The sequence below is a fragment of the Ursus maritimus genome, unplaced genomic scaffold (genome assembly GCF_017311325.1).
Source record: "Ursus maritimus isolate PB19 unplaced genomic scaffold, ASM1731132v1 scaffold_16, whole genome shotgun sequence".
In the NCBI taxonomy this organism is placed as follows: domain Eukaryota; kingdom Metazoa; phylum Chordata; class Mammalia; order Carnivora; family Ursidae; genus Ursus; species Ursus maritimus.
In genome coordinates, this window is record NW_024424008.1 from 8017928 (window position 1) to 8042431 (window position 24504).

A 24504-nucleotide genomic window follows, 5' to 3' on the forward strand; every position below is an offset into this window, starting at 1 on the left:
ATAAACTTAACACATGTGACATACAGGCTAGAGTTTCCCAGAAATTGTTAGGTGGTAAGAAAAGGACTACTTTACAGTAATTAAAAAACCAGGAAGATTCCCTATGAGTGTATTTATTGAGCACTTAACAAGTGTCAGGCTATAAATAAAGGGTTAAGAAAAACGTCACCTCTTTCTCCTTTGCATGAAAACTGGACCCTTGCTTAACTTTTTATGTCTGTGTTTTAATAGAAACCTGATAAAGACACAATGTCAACTGTATTATTTGGCAACACCGTGTATGGACCCTGATAGATAAACTGCATTAATCTGGAAGAAAGTGCAAATGAACTATAAATATCTGATGGAAAAGTCTTGGCTTTAGGCTTCTGTATGGTAATTCCCATATCTGGACATGTCCTTTGCAGAGACTCTGGAAACTCTGGTGTAATAACTAACTAACTAAAGTTGTAATAAAAGCTTTTAGTCTCCTTTAGGGCCTGTGGTTACCCCTATACATGTGAATCTCATTCTCTTACCCCAGACCTTTCACCTGAGGAACCAAGCAGAATAACTGTGGTTAGCTATGCAGACTGAGGCATACACCAGTGGAAGAACTAATTATACTAGCGCTGGATGCTGCCCTGTGTTCCCTGTTCTAATGTCCTTCTAAGTAAACCTCATGCCACGTATGGCCTAGGATAATCATGACAGTCTCCGTGTTTCGTTACACTTAACAAGACTCCCTATGGGCACGCCAGGCAGAATGCAGTTTAGTACTTCATAAATTTTAGTACTTTAAAATATTATCACATTATCCTATTATCATATTCTCACATTTACTCCTCCAAATGACTCTGGTAAAAGTATTCCTATTAATCCCATTTTAAGATGAGGAAATACAGGGCGCCCAGGCGGCTCCGTCAGTTGAGTGTCCGACTCTTGATTTCGGCTTGGGTTGTGATCTTGGGGTCATGGGACTGAGGCCTGCGTCAGACTCCGTGCTCAGCACGGAGTCTTCTTGGGATTCTCTCTCTCCTTCTGTACCTCCCCCAGGTTGTGCACACTGCATGCTCTCTCTCTCTCAAATAAATCAAGTGATGATATCACTTACCATGTAACCCACTGTAGTACATACCCAAGTTTTGTGACAACCATGTTTTTAAAGTCTTTATATAGAGATACGTTGTCTTGAAATAGTAGCTTTTAAAAAATTGACATGTAATTCACAAACCACAAAATTCACCCTGTTAAAGTGTACGATTCAGTGGTTTTTAATATATTCAGAAGGTCGTAAAACCATTACCATTACATAATTTCAGAACATTTTCATCGCCCAAAAAAAAAAACCCCATACCAATTAGCAGTCACTCTCCATTTCCCCCTACTCCTAGTCCCTAGAAACCACTTTCTGTCTCTATGAATTTCCTGCATTTCATATCAATGGAATTATATAATATCTGGCCTTATATGTCCCAAGTCTTCCACTTAGCATAATGTATTCAGGGTTCATCTATGTTGTATCATGTATTAATTCTTCATTTCTTTTTGTGGCTGAATAAAATTTCATTGTATAGATATACTAAAATAGTAAGCTTTTATCTTGCAGAAAAATCTTCCTTTCTCTTTAATTTTAATAGTCCTTATCATAAACAAATCTCTTATTTAAACAATAGAACAATGAGGGGTGCTGGCTGGCTCAGTCAGTAGAGCATGTGGCTCTTGATCTCGGAGTCATGAGCTCAGGCCCCACCTTGGGCACAGAGATTACTTAACAAAATAAAAAAAAAATAAATAAAATAAAAATACCATGACAACCTGACACTACCACAGAAAACTGTGAAACTTCCCGATAATGCCACGTTTGCAGGTGTGGAGAGCTTACAAAGCGATCCACAGCTTCAACAAGAGCTTAAGAACCAAAAACTGGGGCATGGTCTGAAAAATGCAACTATATTTAATGGGAAAATGAGATGGATGATTTGTTTTGTTTTAATTTTATTTAAATTCAATTAGTTAGCATACATTATTAGTTTCAGAGATGAATTATTTAAAAGAGGAGTCTGGTGTAAGGTTTCTTTAACCAAAATTTTCATCTAAAACAACAGAGCTTGGCCTCAGAAAGAAGGGAACCCAAGAATTCGGTGGTGATTTACATGATAATCAGTGTTTTGAGAGGAAACTAAGCACAGTAGGTCAAAGATTTTCCTGGGGATGCAAACCATGTGGCTAGGATCTCAGTATATTCACACAAAGTAAATATCATGGGTACGTGACAACATATGGGCACATGAGTGCCAAGACCACACACAGCCACGCACTCCTCATATCCCTACCTTTTAAAGAATAAGATGTCTTTCTTAGTACTGGGTAACCAAACATCTTATGGAAATTACTTAATTCATTTTCATCTATAAAAGGCTATTAATTATATTACTTTTTGTATGTATGACAGTGTCAAGCTGGGTCTTGTGATAGTTCTTATCTTTAAAAGGATTTCTCAAAAATCTCATCAGAAAACTTAGGGTGATTCTTTTCTTGTTTTTTTCTTTCCCACAAGTTTCTAAGATACTGTTCATCAAATAATATTAAATAGATAGCCTATGTGTGCAATGAAGAGATCTCTTGTGATCTGTTCTTCCTTAGCCTTCAGTAAATCCATAACCAAATGTTTTCCATCACCCGAATGAACTCAAGTCAGAGTAATTTGGGTTTTTGTCAAAGGAAAGTGCTCTGCACGTAGCAAAATACAGGCATACCTCATTTTATTGCACTTTGCTTTATTGTGCTTTGCGGATATTGTTTTTTTTCACAAATGGAAGGTTCAAGACTTCAGTGGAAGAAGTAACTGCAGATGTGGTGGAAATAGAAAGAACTAGGATTAGAAGTGGGGCCTGAAGATGTGAGTGAACTGCTGTAATCTCATGATCAAACTTGAATGGATGGGGAACTGCTTCTTATGGATGAACAAAGAAAGTGGTCTCCAGACGGAATCTACTCCTGGTGAAGAATGTTGAAATGACAACAAAGAATTTAGAATATTAGTAAATTTAGTTGATAAAGTAGTGGCAGGGTTTGAGAGGACTGACTCCAGTTTTACAACTTCTAAATGTGGGTAAAACGCTATCAAATAGCATCATATGCGACAGAGAAATCATCTGTGAAAGAAGAGTCAATGGATACAGCAAACTTCACTGTTGTTTTATTTTAAGAAATTGCCACAGCCACCCCAGCCTTCAGCAACCATGACCCTGATCAGTCAGCAGCCATCAACATCAAGGCAAGACTCTCTATCCCTAACAAGGTTATGACTCACTAACCATTATCACTCAGGTAATGCTAACTCATCTGAGTGATAAGGGTTAGCATTTGTTAGCAATAAACTATTTTTAAATTAAGGTATGTACATTTTTTTAGAAACAGCTACTGCACCCTTAATAGCATGCAGTACAGTGTAAACTAACTTTTATTTACACCGGGAAACTAAAAACTTCACTTGACTCACTTTATTGCAATATTTGCTTTATTGCAGTGGTCTGGAACCAAACCCACAATATTTCTGAGGTATGTCTGAACCAAAACTATTTACTGAATAAAAGTCATCAAATTTAATTTGCAAAGATTACCTAGGATTTCCTTTCCAACTTTTAAAGTAAATTTCTTCTGCAGGAATCCAGTTTTCTGGGGTAGATTAAGTTATATACTTAAAAAAGAAGCTTAATAATGCCTATATGTTAAGAAAAAGACTTGGTGTGGTACAAGCCCAGCTCTTTCCCAAGAGTTATAAGCACTGAGCACTGATGAGCACAGAAATGAATGTACAACTTTACATTAAGGCTAAGGGATCATATGAAATGGTGACAAACTTGGATATTAGAATTCTAGTAAAGAAATTAAAAGTATGCTCCCTGAGTATGACACAGATCGTGGATAGATATACTGGCCGTTAACTTAAAGACAGGAATAAAAGTAAAAGTAACTTGAGCCAATACATTAAAGTCCTACAAACCAGTAGGTTCTCTGACCCTGTATTCACGTCCTGGAAATTCACCCTAAGACAATAACTTCTAAGAAAAAAAGTTAAATTTTTATTGTAGAGTTAGTGGTAATGTCCAAAAACAGAGATATGATTTTAAAAAGCAGAATAAATTAAAAATTCATTCAGAAAAAAAAAATAATAGAGGTGCCTCGGTGGTTCAATTGGTTAAGCGTCCAACTCTTGATCTCAGCTCGGGTCTTGATCTCAAGATTGTGAGTTCAAGGCCTGCACTGGGCTCCATGTTGGGCATGGAGCCTACTTAAAAGAAAAATAATAACAATAAACATAAAGGTTGTATAGAAACAGGAACAATTAATTAGGAAATGGGAGAGAATGACGAATATATCACAAAAAATGATCAATGTATTAATTACAACTATTACAAAAACAAAGAAGATAAAAGGAGTAAAGAAATTAAGTAGTCTACTAAGGTGAAGAGGTGGTATGTATTTTTCTGTAAACCTATTTAAATATTAAACTTCAAGTGTTTTTAAAAGATTGCAAAGGATTTGGAATTAGAAAGTAGTACATTCAAATTCCTGCTCTGTTATCTACTACTAAGTCTCTTTAACATTTTTTAGCCTCAGTTTTGTCATTTGTAAAATAATAATATTTACATACCTAACAAGTGCATATGAAAATCAAATGAGACCATACTGGATACAGTAGCAGTTTACAAACTCTAAAGTGTTATTCAATGTAAATCCCAACTATTTCAAAGGAATGTAAACTCTAGTATACATAAGAAAGGTACGAACTGGAGTGTTATTAATTAATTATAAGAATAATGGATGTTAACTGGACTTACTGTAGTGATTATTTTGCAATACATTTTGTAATATATATAAATATCAAACCATTACATTATACACCTGAAATTAATATAATGTTATGTCAATTATACCTCAATTTAAAAAATGACAAATGCCTTAAATTATTGTGGCTCATTTTGTTTTATAAGCAAATGTCACCATATAGGAAATGATTTAGAAAAAGATATGATATGATTCTCATTATAATTCTCTACACAATGGTCAGACGCTTTATAATATGCCTGGATTTATCTTCGAGTATTAGAAAAGAAAACTGTCAAAATGGAGGAAGTTTTTAAAAGAACATGAACATTAACGTGTTATGGAGGGAAAATTTTAAGCCAACTTGGTTGTGATCATGACAGAACAAGTTGTTTCAGACTCCCTTCCTCTAGGCTAGAAACTGTAAAAGTTGGGACACTGGTAACCCACTGGACTTACGGGACTGTGATATCTGGAAGAAGGGAAGCTCTATATTTAAGGTGACTTTTTTCCTGTTGAATCAGGGTACAAAGAAACATGCATTCTTACTAGACTGAGGAAGCAGAGGTTGGAGTTTAAGGATGCTGAAAGAGTAGGAACTTGAGAGGCTAGGATCTGGAAAGAAGGGTGCCACAGAGAAGCAAGTCCAAAGATCTGTATGCAATTTCCCCCAGTCTTCGGCTGACTTCTAAATGCATGTACCGGTGAAAGTCCAAGAAATCCAGCAAAAAACAGTAGCTGAAAGGCTAATGAGCTGAGCAATTACCTGAGGATCAGAGCAGCTACGTGATGTTGAAGAAGACAAAGGTGGGAGCCAAGTCTTGTCAAAGTAGAAGGGTTTTGGTGGGCACCCCACACTTTCAGTTAAAATCCTGGCAATAAGGACAAAGGTGAAAGAGACCAGCCCTAAGAAAGGCTAAAACCAGACCCTAATAGATCAAGGTGATCTGACAGTATTCTATCTGCCTGCCAGAAAACTTAATTCTTTGGAAACAAAAAATGTCTTCCAGAGCCTCTACAATTTTTATTCACAATGTCCAGAATTGATACTAAAACAGTTGACCCCAATAACCAAAAACCAAGAAAAACGGTAAATCATAAAAAGAGACCTACAGTGATTCAGACATTGGAATCATGAAATAGAGATTAGGAGTAACATATTTAAGAGAGTAAAAGAAAAACATGGAGAGCTGCACCAGGAACACAGAATCTATTTTTTTAAAGATTGATCGAGCGATTGATTTTTGAGAGACAGAGAGAGTACACGCAAGTGAGAGAGCATGAGTGGGGGGTGAGGGGCAAAGAGAGAAGCAGACTTCCCACTGAGCAGGAAGCCTGATGCAGGACTCGATCCCAGGATCCTGGACTCATGACCTGAGTCGAAGGCAGAAGCTTAACCGACTAAGCCACCCAGGTGCCCCACAGAATCTATTTTTAAAAACTCAACTAAAAATTCTAGAACTGAAAAATACATTGAGATTCCAAAAGATGTTTTAAAAGCAGATTAGAAACAGCAAAACAGAGTATTAATGTACTGCAAGGTATTGGTGGAAAATATTCAAACTCAAATACAGAAAAAGTGAGGAAACAACCAAAGTGTTGATCAATCAAGAATGTATAAAAAATGTAGCACATACACATAATGGAATATTATTTGACCTTAAAAAAGAATGAAATCCCACCACATACAACAACATAGATGAACCTGCAAGACATTAATGCTAAGTGAAACAAGCCAGTCACAAAAGGACAGACACTGCATGATTCCACCTACATGAAGTATCAAACTCATGGAAGCAAAGAACAGAATTGTGGTCAGCAGGGGCTGGAGGAAGAGGAAAGAGAGAACTGCTAACCTACCAAAATTTTGGATATACAAAATAAGTTCAAGGTTAGTTGCATAACACTGTGGCTATAGATAACAATACTGTACTGTACACTTAAAAATCTGTTCAGAGGGTAGATCTCATGTCAACTGCTTTTATCACTCTGAGTTAAAAAAAAAAAGAAGAAATGAAAAATATAAGATTAATTCAAAAGAAGGCAGAAAAATGGGGGGAAGGTTAGAGAAGCAAAGGAAAAAGAACTGGTGATCTGTTTATCTCATGGAGTCAATCTGTTGTAAAGCTTGGGAGGTATAATCGAAGAAACCAACTATAGCAGTTACTTGTTTTTGCTGCTCTGTCTCTATTTCCCTTGTTTTCCTTTGGAAACTCATCTCAATTTCCTTTTGGAAAATCATCTTTCCCCATTTTTAGTACATATAGTTTGCATGAGGACTGTCACCCCTAACTTGGGGGAAGGCCTGTGACCCAAGACAGACCAATCAGCCTTAATTTGGGTAGTTTTATTGGAACTTTCAGGAAAATGGAAAATGTGGGATTGCTTGCTGTAAGATTTGTAAATCTTGCATTTGGGGGCCACCATGCAGAGAGTTGCTAACGAATGAAGCAGACCTAACAGATGGGAAGACAGACTGAACTGTAATACCATCATTTGAGCACCTGGATCTACCCCTGGAATTTTCAGTTACACAAGCTAATAATACATTACTTTCTTGGCTTAAGCTAGTTGGAAGTAGGTCTGTCATCTGTAATCTCAGAATCCTAAGAGGTATGCCCAATATGTACTTAATGTCTAGATGGAACACAGCACCATTTTTATCAGATATAATATAAAACAAATTAATTCACAGATCTGAGGACTTGTCAAATCCCACCAAAAATCCTTTGCCCAGGAATGCTGGTTAAATTCAGGGCGGAGACGATTCTACCAATGGCAGAGAAAAGCACAGTGGTCAACTTTTTCAAAATACTCTTATATTAAGAAAAATAGAACTTTCCAGTAATTCAGTTAGATGTGGTGAATGCACTAGCTATCTGAAACACACTATTTCCTCCCAGTTAGGAAGTTATGCTAGCATTAATTCTCTGCCTCTATCTCCTACCCTCTCTTTGCACACATGGATAGATATTTACAAACTAGACATACAACATATTTTCTTCCAACTCAAAAGCACAGTTTGGTCAGTGGTCATGTAGTTTATTCACCATGTTTTCTTTGAAAGAGGTAATTCTGAGCAAAGACAAAACAAAGGCATTCTTATACAAATATGTTAAAACCAACTGATAATATTGAGTACTTGAAAGAGAGGAAAATTTTATATACATTCAATATACATTTAACATACTGATCTTATGCTACTAAAATCATCTTTGACAAATAAGTAAAATTAGTTTTTTTAGGTTTTGTTTATAAAGCAATTCTGAAAACTCAAATGACAATTAGAATTAAAAAAACTAGATGGCTTCTGAATTACTGCTTTCATAAATGGTCACTTTAATATTTTCTAAAGTATTTAATGGTTCCATAAGAAAAATTTACTTACTTATTAGGCATCATGATAATCTGTTTTTGTAACTCTATTTCCAAAAAAGGACACAATTCAGTCAACTACTTTCAATAGCAAGCTTTTCATAAAAATCACATTTAATAGTGATTTTTTTTCTATGAATTTTTAATTTCTGTATAATCAAAGAAATAGATCTATTTGAAAACTTTACTTCTTTATAACCCATATAATTAAACTTTAGACTACACTATTTTTGGTAGTAAGTTTTCTATATTTGGTCAAAATGTGCCAACTTCCTTTAAATTATTACGCAAAATGGTTCAAGTTAAAACTAAGACAAATTTTTTCAAGACTTAGTGGGATTAATAACATTGTAGCTACTTTAACATGCACCAAACTATACCAATAATCAGTTGAGGTGAAGAGTGGTATTTCTAAGTGTTCACTGAGCTTTTAGAATGTCCAGATTCAAATTACACTCACTTTTGTCAGTTAATAAAACACAGTAGTTAGAAAGAATATGATGAAATCAACAAAATTCTAGTAACATGCTGAAATCAGAAAATCCATGTTGAAATCAGAAATATTTGTGACCATATAGAAAAGCTCAAGGTGTTAAAATGCAGTTTAATATAATCGTACAGATTACAAATGGAGCACTGAGATATTAATATGCATATAAGAAAAGAATAGAAACAATACCCTTTTTAGTTGCTGTTCTTTTAAGCTTCTCACTGTCCTTGCAGGCTCAGAAATGAAGTTTTTATAGTTTTCACATATATTGATCCGAGACTGGGCTACCTGCATTGTTCCCTCAAGAAAAGATTTCCAAACAGGATACATGCTCCTAAATTCAAAGAGGGACAGAAAAGTATTAGGCAGGGAAAAGGAAAAAAATAGCTGGCTAACCTTATGCTCACTGGCTAGCACTGTGAAACAGAATGGATGTTTTCTTTATAGTTGAAAGTGTATTTGTACTGCTTTATAGAGAGTAATATTTTTAACATATACAGGTAGAAACATGACATATATTTTATTCCTCAAGAGCTCTGCAATGGGCTGTCTTGATTCATCAGCTACTCTCAATATTGAAATAAAGTGATACGATTATAATTCCAAACAAAGTTAACACTATAAAAATTAGTGAATAATTCAGACTGTCCAGACCTTTCACCATCTCAGGGTCATCGCTGTGAACAACAAATTTCATTATTTCATTAAGACATTCTCCTGCGGTGCCTGGGTGGCGCAGTTAAGTGTCCAACTCTCGGTTTTGGCTCAGGTTGTGATCTCGGGGTCGTGGGATCAAGCCCTGCATCAGGCTCTGTGGTCAGCATGGAGTCTGCTTGAGATGCTCTCTCCCTCTCCCTCTGTCCACCCCACCCCACCTCATTCCCTAAAATAAATAAATAAAATCTTTAAAAATTTTTTCTAAAAATATTTTCCTAATTTTAGAGATGGGTAACCGAGGCTCAGAGAGATGCAGAGAATCACTCTAGACCACACAAGAGGGTGGTAGTACTGAGATACAGATGAAGCCTGGGTACCTCTAAAGCACATTCTCTTTCAAACACATTGTATTACTTTCTTACATAAACTGATATGGCTGGAAAAAGAAAATCATGCACAACTGTTTATGTGCTTGAGAAGTCTACGGTACCTTTGTTCTACATCTGTTTCTGTGTTGTAATAATGCTTAGCCAGCACCACACTGTGGCCTGGAACCATGCCAAGCAAGTCCCATCACCTTTGCTTGATAAATGTGTTCAGCAATCTCTCCGCAAAGTCAAAGATTATTCATCCTTTGCTTTTTGTAGCCAATATCCTTGTCAAAGCTTCTCTTCTACTTTGCTAAACACCTTAGTCAGTTCTAGTATGCACCTGCACCAGTTAAACGTATTTTATAACTTATCATAACAATGGATGGTGTTTTGTTTTTAAAAACGAAATACTGGTAGATTATAACATTCATCTCCTAAGATTTTCTTCTTGTGCCATGTGGATTTTCTACTATAGATAGCTATAGTCGATACCTTGTGTTACATAAATGCTAGCAGTGGGTCAATGGATGAAATGGATGACAGCGTAAAAACAAGAAAAAGAAAAATTGCCTGAGTCCCCATCCTACTTAGAACTAAAAAAACCCTTGTAACTGTATTTTTTAACTGAGGAAATGGTTAATTTATGCAATGAATTAGTTTTTGTAATACACCAAATGAATCCGTTTAGATGGAAATATTCATTTATTTAAGCAGAAGTATATCACGTTCCCTTTGGAAAAAAAGATTCAGTGTGTTGTGCCAGCAAAAACTTCCAGCATAAAAGCAAAATGAATGTGAGATGATGGATGGTAACTAAACCTACTATGGTAACCATTTCACAATATATGTAATCAAACCATCACGTTGTACACCTTAAACTTATAGAGTGATGTATGTCCATTATTTTTCAATAAGGCTGGAAAAAAAAAAAAAAGAACACCAAAATTAATGTCCTCCATGGCCTCGCTGCATGACAACTGATGGAACCTGGGAGGTAAACTCACCATGGGCCCTCCTAAGCAGTCCAAATAACTGATTTTCTCAGAAAATGCAGAGAGAAAAATTCAATACTATGCTTTGTAACTATTAATTTACACTTAAAATACATTTTTAAATCATAATGAAAATGAGAAAGAACCATTATGAATTGTGATAGGAAGGAAGGAGGGTAAGAAGGACAGGAAGAAGGAAGGATCCCTCATCGAGGCTCTGCCCTTAGGTAGCACCTTCTTCCCTCTACCTCTTTGCCTGGTTGACTGCTGTTTATCCTTCAAACCTCAGCTTAATTGTAACTTCCTTAGAGAAGTCTTTCATGATCACCACCAACCCAACCCACAGACTCAATCAAGTCCCTCTCTGGTATTCATTCACATGGCTCCAGCATTTTTCAATTATACATATTTTTATGTAATTATTAGTTAATGTCTGTCCTTCTCATTATAGTGAAAATTTCCTGAAGGTAAGGATACATGTCTTTCTCACTATCCTAGGGCCTAAACCCACAGCCTAACACTTAGAAAGGTTACAGTAAGTATGTGTTGCATGAAAAAATGAATGGATATAAAATTATAAGGATTATACAATAAAAAGAAAAATCCTTTCCTTACAGAGGTTAAAAAGAGATCTTTAGAGATCAGCAGATCTACAGCAGGCAAACATATCCCCAATAATGACACACCACAAAAAGAACAGAATTCAGTTACCAGTTACTCAGAAGACCTGGGCTCAAGTTCTAGTTCAACCCAATAATCATATGTAGGATACTTCACTATACTTTCATTTCCTCTACTGGCAAATGGAGAAAATAACAAAAATACCAGCACCACGTACCTCACAGGGCTATTCTGACAGTAAATGCAAATGATGTGAAAACCCTTGGCACAGATTCTTTTAAATGAATAAATAGTAACAGAAGCAGAACTGTAATAGAAATATAAGTGCTTCTTAACATAATAGTGATAGCTGCAATGGTACAGTGGTTTTCTTTCCAACTAAGGAAAAATAATAATGGGTATAGAGTGATTTTAAAATGTTTCTAAAATTTCACTAGGCTTCATATATGATTTTGAAGCATAAGGTGCTAAGCATCTATTATTTTGCTATTCTGCTCAGGTCAGGAAATAAGGTTCAAAATTATGAAAGAAAGGAAGGAAATTCTTTTAAGAATCTATCCCATGTTAACACTATGCCATGTATTTTTACGTTTACATTATCATTTAATCCTCATGTCAACTTTGTAAAATAGGCAATATCTCCATTTTTCAGGAGAAAATTAAGGCTTGGAGAGGTTATAGATTTTTCTAAGGCTATTCACCAGGAAATAGCGCCCCCATGGTCATAACCTGGACTTTGCCATTACCAGTAACTACCCCTCTGCTGTAATCCCAAATTAACCATCTAATCCCTGACCAATACCTTCTGTTTCCATTCTTTCCCTTTAGGTTTCTGACTCCAACAATTATTCAAACTCTATCAGAACCCACAATCCATTTGATCCACTGTCTCTTACCCCTCTCATAATTTCCCTTCTCAGCTCCTTATCCAGCCTAAATTTCATGGTCCACCATTATAGACACTCCGTATGTATACCCTTATGACCCTGGCCCCTCTCTTTTCATCATTCTAATCTACAAATTTCAACCTTGGTTAAATCCAAAATTCTGTTTATATACCAATCTCTCTGCAGCAGAACACTACTGAAGAAAACCATCATCATGCTGCCTTGGTCTCAGTTTAACTTGATGTCTAATAAAATTCTAGTAACCCCTTAGTGCTATGCAGCAATTCTACTATATTCCCCTAAATCCTCTTACTCTCTCAATCTTCTACACAATTATTTCCCACCTTTCCCCCTCATCTCAAACCTCTAATATGACCACACTTTCAGCTGATAATGAAGCTACCAGAAGACAATGTCCATATGGTCCCACCACATCTACCACTCTCCCTACTTCGGCACCCATGCACTCCGTCATCTCTCCTTTTACCTGTGCTCTGAAGGCCAACCCTTCACATTTGAACTACATTCTATAACTCACTCGAGAATAGCAATCTAGTAACTGTGCTCTCCCTACAACATCTGCTTTCCCCTCTTTACTAGATGGATCTCTAAATATGCTATAATGTCTCCCATCTAAAAACAAGAACAAAAAACCCTCCCTCAACCCTCCATTTCTCTCCAGCTACGACTCCAATGCCTGCTCCCTTTCACAGCAAAACTCTATGAAAGAACTGTCTGAAATTACTGTTTTTAAAATTCCTCTGCTCCTGGTCTCTCTCTCTTTTTTTTTTTTTTTTTTGAGAGAGCAAGCAGAGAGCGAGCGTGCACAGGAGGGGATTGGGGTGGGCGGTGGGGCAGAGGGGGGGAGAGAGAGACTCTTAAGCAGGCTCCACGCCCAGTACCGAGCCCAAGAGGGGCTTAATCTCATGACCCTGAGATCAGGGCCTGAGCTGAAATCAAGAGCTGGACATTTAACCAACTGAACCACCCAGGTGCCCCGCTCTTGGTCTCTCTGGGTTTAATTTAAATAAGGTCTTAGCCTCCACCATTCTTTTGAAATTGCTAGTCAAGATCATCAAATATCTCTTATGGCTAACCCAACAGTCAATTCAAGCTTTGGTCCTATTATTCAATTTATCAGCGGAACTGACCTAGTTTATCCTTCTTGAAATGCTTTCTTTCCTTAGCTTCTAAGACATCACTCTCTCTTGGTCTACTCCTATCTCACTAGCCACTCTTTAGTCTCCTTTGCTGATTCCTCTTCATCTCACTGCCCTGTAAATGCTGGAGTGCCCCCAAAGTTAGTCCCCAGGCCTCTCTTCTCTAACTACACTCATTCTTTAGATATGCTCATTGAGGCTCCTGGCTTTAAATACTGTCAGTATACTAACTATTCCTGAATTTTTACTTCCAGCTCAGACATCTTTCCTAACCTCCAACTGCCTATTTAACATATCCAACTTGGACATTTAGTAGGCATCTTAAAACTATAATGTCTAAAACCAAATTCTTGATTTCCCTAAAATCTGTTGTCAGTTGATTCCATCTCGTTGATAGCTACTCAAACCTTCTAGCTGCTCAAACCAGAAGCCCTAGAGTCATCATGGATTTCTCCTTTTTCTCTCACATCCCACATTTGATCCACAGAGAAATCCTGTTCAGTAGACTCTACAAATATGATGGAATCTGATTACTGTCTGTCTCCTCCACTGCTACCATCCTGGTTTGGGGAACACTGTCTTGTGCGTGGATTACGGAAACAGCTTCCTAAATGACCTCTTGCTTCCCCGAAGTCTCTGCTCCACACAACACAGCCAAGGTGGTGCCACCACTTCCCACGACACTGCAGTCTCCTTACTGTGCTCCTTATCACCGACACATAATGTTTAATTGTTCGTATGTTTATTGTCTTGTCTCCTCTCACTAGAACGCAGGCTCCATGCAGCAGAAGCTTTGTTTCATTCACTTGTGTATATGCAGCACCTAGAAGAGGGTCTGGCATAGCAGGCATTCAATACAGATTCAGTGGAAGAAAGAGAGGAGGGAACGGCGCGGCCTAGACGTGAACCCAGATTTGTCTGGCTCCCAAACCTCTGCTCTGCTGCTGACATAAGATTGCTCTTGGTCCCAGCAATAATGCTAACGAGAAAGAAGGGTTTCTTCACTCTGATAAGGGTACCAAGCTTTGTGTATCCTAAGTCCTTTGCGTATGTCTAATATGATTTTTGCCTCAATATCTCCTACACTATTATTTTCTTACCTTTTTTTATTAACATGACTCACCTTTTAAATTAAAATGGTATTTTATAACTTCATACTCTAACTGAAAAACAAAGGACACTTGCCATAATAATTAAGTTATAACTAGTAAAATTTAAAAAATGTTCACCCATATACCACCTAAAACCATGCTGGCATATCTCCCATATGGACATCACAATGGAAAACAGAGAAAACTTTACCAGGAAGAATCATAATTAAGAAACACACCAAACAATTTACTTTAACTGTGGTGGTGGTCACAAAAATCTACAAATGTGATAAAACCCCACAAAATTTAATATGAACACACACAAATCAATGCATGTAAAACTGGTGAAGTCTGAATTAGATTGGTGGATTCTATCACTGTAAGTTTCCTGGTTGTGATATTGTATTATAGTTATCTAGGATATTACCACTGGAAGAACTGGGTGAAGAGTGTAAGAGGGCTCTTGGTATCAGTTTTTACAACTGCATGTGCATCCACAACTATTTCAAAATAAAAAGTAAAAAATTAAAAAATAAACAAAACCATACATTCCCTAGGCCTAAAAATGTAACACTGTACATCAGAAATATTCTAGAAAATATGGTATATAAGCTCATAATTTAAGATTAATTTATACAGTAACTGACAGCAAGGAGAAAATACAGTGTTTAATAAATAACAGCACTGTAGTGCTATTCTTGCCAATAAGAAGGGAGAATCTCCTAAGTGTAGGTAACAGAGGTGAAGGCAGGGAAGATGACTGATTCCAGTCTAGTCGAGGTGCAGGTGTGGTAAGAACTGCAATACAACTGCAGCTCGAGATGTCCGCAGGTTAGGCAACTAAGGATAAGAAAATCAGAAATGGCCACAGATGAAGAAAGAAAGGTAATTTGGGGCCAGGTTTCTTCACGGCTTTGAATACTATTTAAAAATGTTTTGGGAGTGCCTGGGTGGCTCAGTCAGTTAAGTGTCCGACTCTTGATTTCAGCTCAGGTCATGATCTCAGGGCCATGAGATGAGATTGAGCCCAGTGTGGAGCCTGCTTAAGATTCTCTCTCTCCCTTTCCCTCTGCCCTTCCTCCCCACTCATGCTCTCTCTCTAAAAAAATTTAATAAGTAAAATAAATAAATAAAACCTTTTAAATTTCACCCATTGGCAAGGAGAAACAGGCGATTTTCAAGCAGGGGAGTGACACTAGGCCTATTTTGCGAAGATACACGGGGAGTTGGTGGTGGGAGTTGTGGCTAATGAAATTACGGAAGGGAGAGATCGCAGGCAGAGAAGCCACTGTTTAACATTCCTAAGACAGGATGAGATCTAGAAAGAAGTCAAACTTGGAGGCAGTTGACTTTTTGGTTCCCAAGCTAAAGTGTTAATAAAAACATACAATCATTACTAGTTTATAGGCAATATTTAAAGACAGGAATAAGACAGATAAGATTACTTAGAACAGTCACTAGAGAGCTGAGGGAACTTTGAGAAACACTTATATAAGAAAGGACTTGCTATGGTCTGAATGTCTGTGTCCCCCCAAAACTCACATGTGGAAATCCTAACCTCCAAAGATGATGGTATCAGGAGGTGAGGCTTTGGGGAGGTGATTAGATCATAATGCAGATTAGTGCCCTTTTAAAAAGAGACCCCACAGAGCTCCCAAACCCCTTCCACCATGTAAGAGCATGCTAGAAGTTGAGAATCCTGCAACTCAGAGAGGGACTTCCCCAGAACCCATGCTGGCATCCTGGTCTCAGACTTCCAGCCTCCAGAACGATGAGAAATAAAATTGTTACTTATAGGCCATCCAGTCTGTGGCATTTTGTTGTAGCAGCCTGAACGTAAGACAGAGCCGGACGCCTGCCCTGAAAGACTTAAAAAAAAAAGTCCAAGAGAAAGTAAAGTCACAGTTGTCTAGTTTTAAGGCAAATGGGGGTGGTTTAATGCCATTAAACAGTTTATGTTCCATCAGACTGACAAATATTTTAAAAGATTAATCGTATGTTCTTTTGGTAAAAAATAAAAATTCTAATCAATTAGAAGAAATGTAAAATACATTGATATAGAGTTTATGAAGTATAATTTATAATTTATAATGTCAACATTTTAAATGCATAAACCCTTGACCTAGTACTTCCCCCTTTAAGAATTTATCCTGAAAAAAAAAAGAATTTCCCCATAGGGGCGCCTGGGTGGCACAGCGGTTAAGCGTCTGCCTTCGGCTCAGGGCGTGATCCCGGCGTTCTGGGATCGAGCCCCACATCAGGCTCCTCTGCTATGAGCCTGCTTCTTCCTCTCCCACTCCCCCTGCTTGTGTTCCCTCTCTCGCTGGCTGTCTCTATCTCTGTCAAATAAATAAATAAAACCTTAAAAAAAAAAAAAAGAATTTCCCCATAGATACACTTTCATATGCACAAAGATATAACTACATGCATACATGAATTATCCACTGCAGCACTATTTGCAATTGTAATAAACTGAATAATTACCAACCAAAAAATGGGTAACGAAACTACAGTCTACCCACACTATAACATTAACTCAAACATCTAAAAGAATGGGGGACCTGAACGTACAGACATGAAAGTCTAAACAGACTTCTTAAGTATATGGAATGTGGGGTAGGGTGGTGGGGAGAGTTATAGAAGCATATGTATACAATAATTTCAGTTCTGTTAAGAAGAAAAAACTGGAATGTTCATGTATGTGTCACACAGGAGAGATATGGAAGAAAAGGCCACATGCTTTTAACAGCACTTACTCTAAGGGAACAGCAGTAGGAATGAGAGGCTTGGGAAAGAGGATGAGGCTGCACTTTATACTCTGTTGCACATGTCTTACTTTGATAAGCATTTGAAAAATACAAACACAAATAGAAATACAAAAAAAGTTAAAAGAGAAATTTAAAATGACTAGAACTAAAATAAACTCCTAATAAACAAAAAAAATTGGTAACTGCCATTCTCACCCTGATCCTGATCTTTCTATTCCCTTTTTTCACAAGGCCGCCATCATCCTCTCAGCTACCTAAATTTAAAAACCTAGGGGTCACCGAGGGTGGGAGACTCAGCCATCAAAAAAGAAAAAAAAAAAAAAAAAAGAAATCTTACCATTTGAGACGAGGTGGAGGGAACTAGAGGGTATTATACTAGGCAAAATATGTCAATCAGAGAAAGCTCATTATCATATGATTTCATTTATATGTGGAATTTAAGTAACAAAACAGGATCACAGGAGAAGGGCAGGAAAAGCAGGGAGACAAATCATAAGAGAGTCTTAACTACAGGAAACAAACTGGGGGTTGCTGGAGAGGAGGTAGGAGGGGGGATGGGGTAACCGGGCGGCAAGTGATGTAAAGAGCACTGGGTGTTATATGCAGCTGATGAATCACTGACCTCTAACTCTGAAACTAATAATATACTATATATTAATTAATTGAATTTAAATAAAATAAAATTAAAATTAACAACAACAACAAAAACCAAACCTCGGGGTCATTCTATAGTCCTTCCTTTCCTTCCCTTTACTTCATTCTTCATTCAGTACATCTTTACCAAGTGCTTTCTATGTTCCAAAAGCTATTTTAAGATACTGAGAAAACCACATTCTAGTTTGATAGTTATAGAATATTGTTTATAGTTTGTCTTAGAACAAATTTGACAGACACAAAAAACAAAACTCTGTCAAATCAATTGTAAGTCCTCTAACTTCCATTTCCTAAATACCACTGAAATCTCCCCCACCACCTAATTCCTACTGCTAATTTTTAGTGTTCAAATAAGAGGTGATGAGAAATTAAATTCCTGCAATTTTATCCTTTCCAAATTCTTCACCTCTCTTTAATCCACCTTCATACTATTAAAAGTGAAGTTGAACACATCATTTCCCTTGTGGAAATTTTTCAATGCTTCCATTATCTTCTGAATAAGAAAAGAAACTGACATGCAAAGTCCTTCCTGATGCCTGTCTACGTAACCTCTGGGTCCACCTCTCTTCTCACCCTCCAACCCGTATACGTCACACGAGCCGGGCAAACTGCTAGGTTACCTGACATTCATATTTTCTCATGCCTCCATGCCTTTAAGGTGTAATGTCTGCTGAGAATTCCTTTTGCCCAACCCTAGCAAACTCCTGTACATTCTTTAAGACTCAGATTTAGAAGCCTAGGTTTTCCTCTACAGTCCAAACGTGCCTCTCCACTCCTAACCCAGTACCACAACTGTTTATAGTAGCTATCTCCTGGAAGTTCCGTACAGGCAGGCACCACACCTCATGTCTCTCTGATCCTAAAATGTACTTTAACAACTAGCATGTAGTAGGTATTTTACATCCATGTCATGAATAAGAATGAATCAATGACTGCTTAAACAGTGATGTGACCTTGAGTAATAAGGTGTTTAATCCAAGACTTCGTTTCCTAACATATAAAAGGAGGATGACTGTATGTACCTCGCAGGGTTGTTCTGATAATCACAAGCTGAAATTCCTAGCATGGCGTCTGGGAATATCTAGTAAAGGTTGGCTTAACATACTTTTGGAAATAAGGTTGTACAAGCTATTCAGGGAGCAGAGCCCTTCTCTCCTTACTTCTTTGGTAACCTTAATCCTGAATTTCAAACAAACTTGGAATACAACCTAACTATAGGCTGGCATCCTTCTTTATTCTCCAGACAGCAATCTCTTCCTTGGTCAGGCTTTCTTCATGCTAGCAATACTGACCCATCTAACATTCTTTCTCTCACTCAAGGTTTTTGCTCTACTTGTCTCTTTTGCCTACAATTTCATCTCCTCCCTCTTTCCCTCTTAGCTGAATTTTAAAGATACTGGAAAGTCCACAAAAAAATATCTAGTTTTGTTTAGTTTCCTGTTTTGCTCTGTTGGTCTATATTGCCATTATACAAATCTATTACTTAAAGCTGATCATGCCACCTTCCACGTTATCAGTCAGTCCTGCAACTGTGAAGAACTATTAGTTTCTTATTTATCTTTCAGTTTTCTAACGCTGTTAAGAATTTACCTGATGATGTCAGTCCTCGCTGACAATCCAGCAACATGATTTCATATTCAGACTCCAAGCCATACACTTGAATACTGAATTCTTAATTATCCTGGATTCTCTCTGCTATTGTGTCATGGGCATTAGTTTTAACTGCAAGCTCTGAAATCTTGCCTTTGAGTTCTGGTTCCTTTAATACTAAGGACAGTTTGAGCATTAAAGCCAATAAACACTTCCAAATTAACTTCCAAAAAAAAAAAAAAAAAAAGACATCAAATCCTAAACAAAATTACAAATACTTTAAACATATCTGTAGGTCACTGAGGACACAATTTATATTCCATTGTCATGTACCTTCTTTACAATTTGTATGTGGAATATTGACTAGCCAATTTCTGGATACCCTATTCTGTGTGTGTGTGTGTGTGTGTGTGTGTGTATGTGTGTAAAACTTAGAAACTCTTTTCCCTAGGCTCACAAAATTCCCTCTCTCCAAATTTAGAATTTCAGAATTAAAAAACATGACAGAACTCTATAATCTTGTTTCATTATTGTTGCAATAATGTGTTTCGTCTGTAGGTCACTGAGGATACAATTTGTGTTCCGTTGTCATCTACCTTCTTTAAATTCCATATGTATTAATCAATTAAACAAAACACAACTTGGCCTAATACATAAGAAAACTATTTTATACATATTATTTACATACATTGTAAACATTAACATTTTCTGATAATTTTGAAATTATGTCTAAAAACATAGCAAAGAAAAGCAATTTTTTAAAACACTGAAATCTACATTATCTTTTTGTGACATGGCTCTGAATGAAACCATTTTTAGAGAAAATGGGCAAGATCTATTTACTGAGTTACCTGTAATCATTCCGATCATCAGCTTTTATTCCAGGCCAATCTCTCTTCAGATATTGACTAGCCAACTTCTGGATACCCTGTTAAAATACATATATATACATATTTTATAAAATAAGTACTGTGCCATAAAAGAAGCTCTTTTCTTTAAAATACATTACTTGGAAAATCTCATCTTTTCAAATGTATATTTAATTCAGAAGGACAAATGATAAATGGTAGAACACTGTAATAACCTGGTTCATTATTGTCACAGTCCTCTCTTCATGGTGGAAAGGGTAAGTATAAGGCTTCATTTTAGGAAAGGGTGAGTATAAGGCTGGAAAAACTGAAACTTAGTTAATAAGCTTTTCACTTCACCAAACTACCTGACCAGCCGTAAAAACAAACTACCTCTGGAATATCACAGGGAGCACATCTGTCCACCTTCTCAGAGCTCTGATTACCCAGCTTGACATCTCGATTTCCCACCATTTTTCTGCTGTGGCGTGTACCACATTTCTAAATCCAAACTCTCATATATCATGAAAGGCAACAACACTTTCAGTTTGGAGCAGACAGATACACGTTCTCATGTAAAATTAACGAACATACCTTAGTGCTAGCTATCCCACAGTAGTCATTTTGATTCAAGACAAATTTTAAGGTTTTTTTTTTTTCCTTTTTAAATAATACCATGGTGCAAGTCACTTCAAATAAAGAAATTAGACTTACAAAGAAATATGCCCACTTATTGTTATCCATACAAAGTGAATGTGGAAAAAACAATATTTATCTACAATAGGTACAGTGGGTATCAGGATTTGGACAGGGAAGACTATTTTATTGGCAAGTGAGGTTAAACTACTCACTCTGAACACAGAATGTATTACTTTTAGATGGGAACATATGTGGTCCCCTAACACTCTAACAGGTGCTCAGTGTACTGGATTAGAAATCATATACTTTAGGCTACTCATCTCTACATGCAACCTCAAACAGAATAAATAAAATGCTGAGATGAAGAACAATCACATTAATTAACAGATTGCCTACTTTAAGCAGAGGCTGCCCACATAAAATCAATGCTGCACTCTATATATGGCACCCTTCTACTAAGATCTACTGCCAAATCAATTTGGCATTAAATCCATTGTTGAATTAAATCTATTGCTGAATGCCTCTTATTTATCATTATTTCAATGAACCCAAAGGGCAGCAGGAACTGTAGAGAAGCTCTTCTGAATCTCAAGTTCCTCCCGAACTTGGCAATAGTTTGGTTTCACTACTGCAAGGCACTGTGTATTCTGAGAACTCACATACAACTGTATATACACAATACTTCCATTTACATCCCTCGTATTTTGGGGAGACCAATCACTAAGATTTCCCTGAATGCGTACAGTATTTTTTCACCTTTGTACCTTCTTCATACTGCTATTTGCATGAAATATCTTCCCATCATGCCCATTCCTACCTGCTNNNCTGCTGAACTCTCACCACCCTCCCTTTAAGCTGATTTTTAAATTTCCTAACACAAAATATTCAAAATTATATATAGGAAAATGTGAAAACTTTTATTTCCTAGGTATTTAATTTCATTTCATCAAAATAGAATAGTTTATTCTTCTTTCTGCATTTATTAGCTGGAATTCTTTTTTAAAGAGCTACCTCTCCTGAACTATTTGGTTATCCTGAGGTACAGTTCTTAGAAGACAGGCAAGATAAATATTTGGTTGTCCAGTTTTGCCCAAAGGTGAACAATGAATTTTTAAAGTAACATTATGAACTCAAATATTTTAAATAATGGATGTGTTTCTATTTATTGCAGTCACTATTCTTTTGATTCTCTAATTGTTAATCTGTGGTAAGGAGTCCCTCCCAGTTGGCTACCATATCATGACCCCAATAGACCTTGACAGTTTGTTTTCTTCTACAGTTTCTATTCCAGATCGGCACTAAGCTAGTTTTCTAAGAAATTCTGATTCCTTTCAGAGAGAAACGAGATTTAGAGACCACAATCTAATCATTGCGCGCAAAGTAGCTCACCCTCCACCCAGTTACTCTCTCACACCACCCCCACTTATTCATAATCCTTATTATACTGTTACTGTCTGGTTTAAATATATTTTATCTGTTTACTGATTATAAACTCCATCAACTACGCATCTTATCCTTTTTTTTTTTAATCATGATGTCTCCAGGCTATAGCAAAGAAGCTAGCATTTAGTTGATGCCAATAACATATTCACTGATTGCACAAATAAATGCCACCTACATTATTCTATTTCAAATGCATAATGCCCAAACTCCTTTTGTGTTTTGCCATTCTGAGTTAGAAACGTCTAAATCAAGATTTCTCTGGTTCCTCACTTTTCCTCAGGGGAGAAAAAAAAAGTACTAGATTTCTAAGATTATGACCAGGTGGCTTTAATATAATAAATAAGTTCCTTTGTAAAATTACAGTCAAATTTGACCATTTCCACTATTGGAAGAAAACACACGTGTGGATACTCCAAAGCAATGAAAACCAGAAGTACCAGAAATTTATTCCATACCTAGAAGGCACTGCACATTAATTTGTGCAGGTTCAAATAAATGAAAAGAACTCATAATACGTGGACAGGAGTAAGAAGTGTAACATAAAATGGGAGGCAACACATGGTTACTACCAAGTAAGTGGCAATATGTGATGTAATCCCCAGAGGAAAAGATCACCTGATATTTTCTTAACAAATTACATCTAAATGATATGATAGCCGACTTATTCAGTTTAATGACTGCCAAAGTGGTTGCAGAACATTTCATACAGATCACGGGGTATATAATATGAGCCTCGGATTACGAGTAGGACTAAGAAGGCAGAATGACAGCACTCAAAATTTATATAAAACAAATGAACTTGACAAGCATTTCAACACATTTATTTCTCTTAACTCTGTTAGGCCTTGTTATAACCACAGAGAAAGTGGACATTCAAGACGATACATAATTCGCTTAAGATCATATAACTAGTTAGGTTTGAATAAGAATCCCTACTTATTCTAAATCTTTGCCAAAAAAAAAATCATTTTAGAGTGGATTTTATCTAATTCTTCAAAAAATTTCTGAAATTACTTTAGCTTTCTTTTTTTGTGCATTGTAAGTTACAATAGCAATTTCTGGAGCTCGGAACCACAAAGTGGAACTGTATTAAACTGAATGAGCCCTTTAGAGATGAGATGAGGGATTCATGAAATAGATAAACAGTGAGGTCTTTAGATGAAAGACTTTATTCAAGTTAGTTCACAGAGGCAGGAGTCATGATTTCTGTGTGCTCCATGCAGCTGTTCCAGATCTATTCTGTATGGGTGCTCAAGAAATACTCCATGGCCATTACAGGAAAGGTCTTAAATAACATTTCATGTCTCTGAAAGCATTCTATACTTAAATTAACTGGGTTCCCTTTTATGTTATACTTACAGCTACATCTTATGAATAAAAAATCTGTACACATAGAAAATAAAATGTAATTAAGTGACTAAGAAAAATCTACGGCTAGAAATTTTCTAAAAAGTGTTTTTTTTTTTTTAAATCATTCCCCCATGCCACAACATTATTCCCGTTTTAAAACTGGTGCACTAGACATATAATACTTATTTATATTTATCTGAGCACCACTGAGGGATCACATTGGTTTGATTTCCAATAAAGTTTACCCTGCAGCAGTGGTTTCCATAAAAACGTACTATCAATATACTCTTTGGAACATCCAATAACATCCCGTTCCAACTTTTTAAAAAGCTATCAGTGTCTGATGTAAGACTTGCTTTGTTTTACCTCTCAATAACACTTGTTATATTGCTCTAACAAGAGAAGCAACACAAAGAAAGCCACTGTTCAGCAGACACTGGGAAACGAACTGATGGCTTAACCTTTTGCCCATTTACAACAGCAAGCTGAGCAAGAGTGTGCTCCATGGCTCAACACAGGTTATTCTGTACCCGTGCCACCCCTTTAACGTACAGAGAAACTAATATTTAAATTTTACTAAGGGTTTGCCATCAGATGGCTCTTCAAAATTATAGGACACCATTTATTTTTTTAAGATTTTATTTATTCATTTGAGAGAGAGAGAGTGCATGAACGGGAGGAGGGGCAGAGGGCGAGGGACAAGCAGACTCCACACCCCCCCACCCCTGCCAAAAGAGGAAGCCTTACATGGGGCTT

At 36.7% G+C, this 24504-nt stretch overlaps 1 protein-coding gene across 2 annotated transcripts in view; it reads right to left on the reverse strand.

Moving 5' to 3' along the window:
• The window catches only part of FCHSD2 (FCH and double SH3 domains 2), a 266698-nt gene that overhangs the window by 116696 nt on the left and 125498 nt on the right, over positions 1–24504 (reverse strand). For both annotated transcript variants that reach the window (XM_008707312.2, XM_008707313.2), the window contains exons 4-5: positions 20320–20396; positions 8867–9011 (exon numbers count right to left, since the gene is read on the reverse strand). In XM_008707312.2, coding sequence (XP_008705534.1) covers positions 8867–9011; positions 20320–20396 — 222 coding nt within the window. The remainder of the gene's footprint in view (positions 1–8866; positions 9012–20319; positions 20397–24504) is intronic.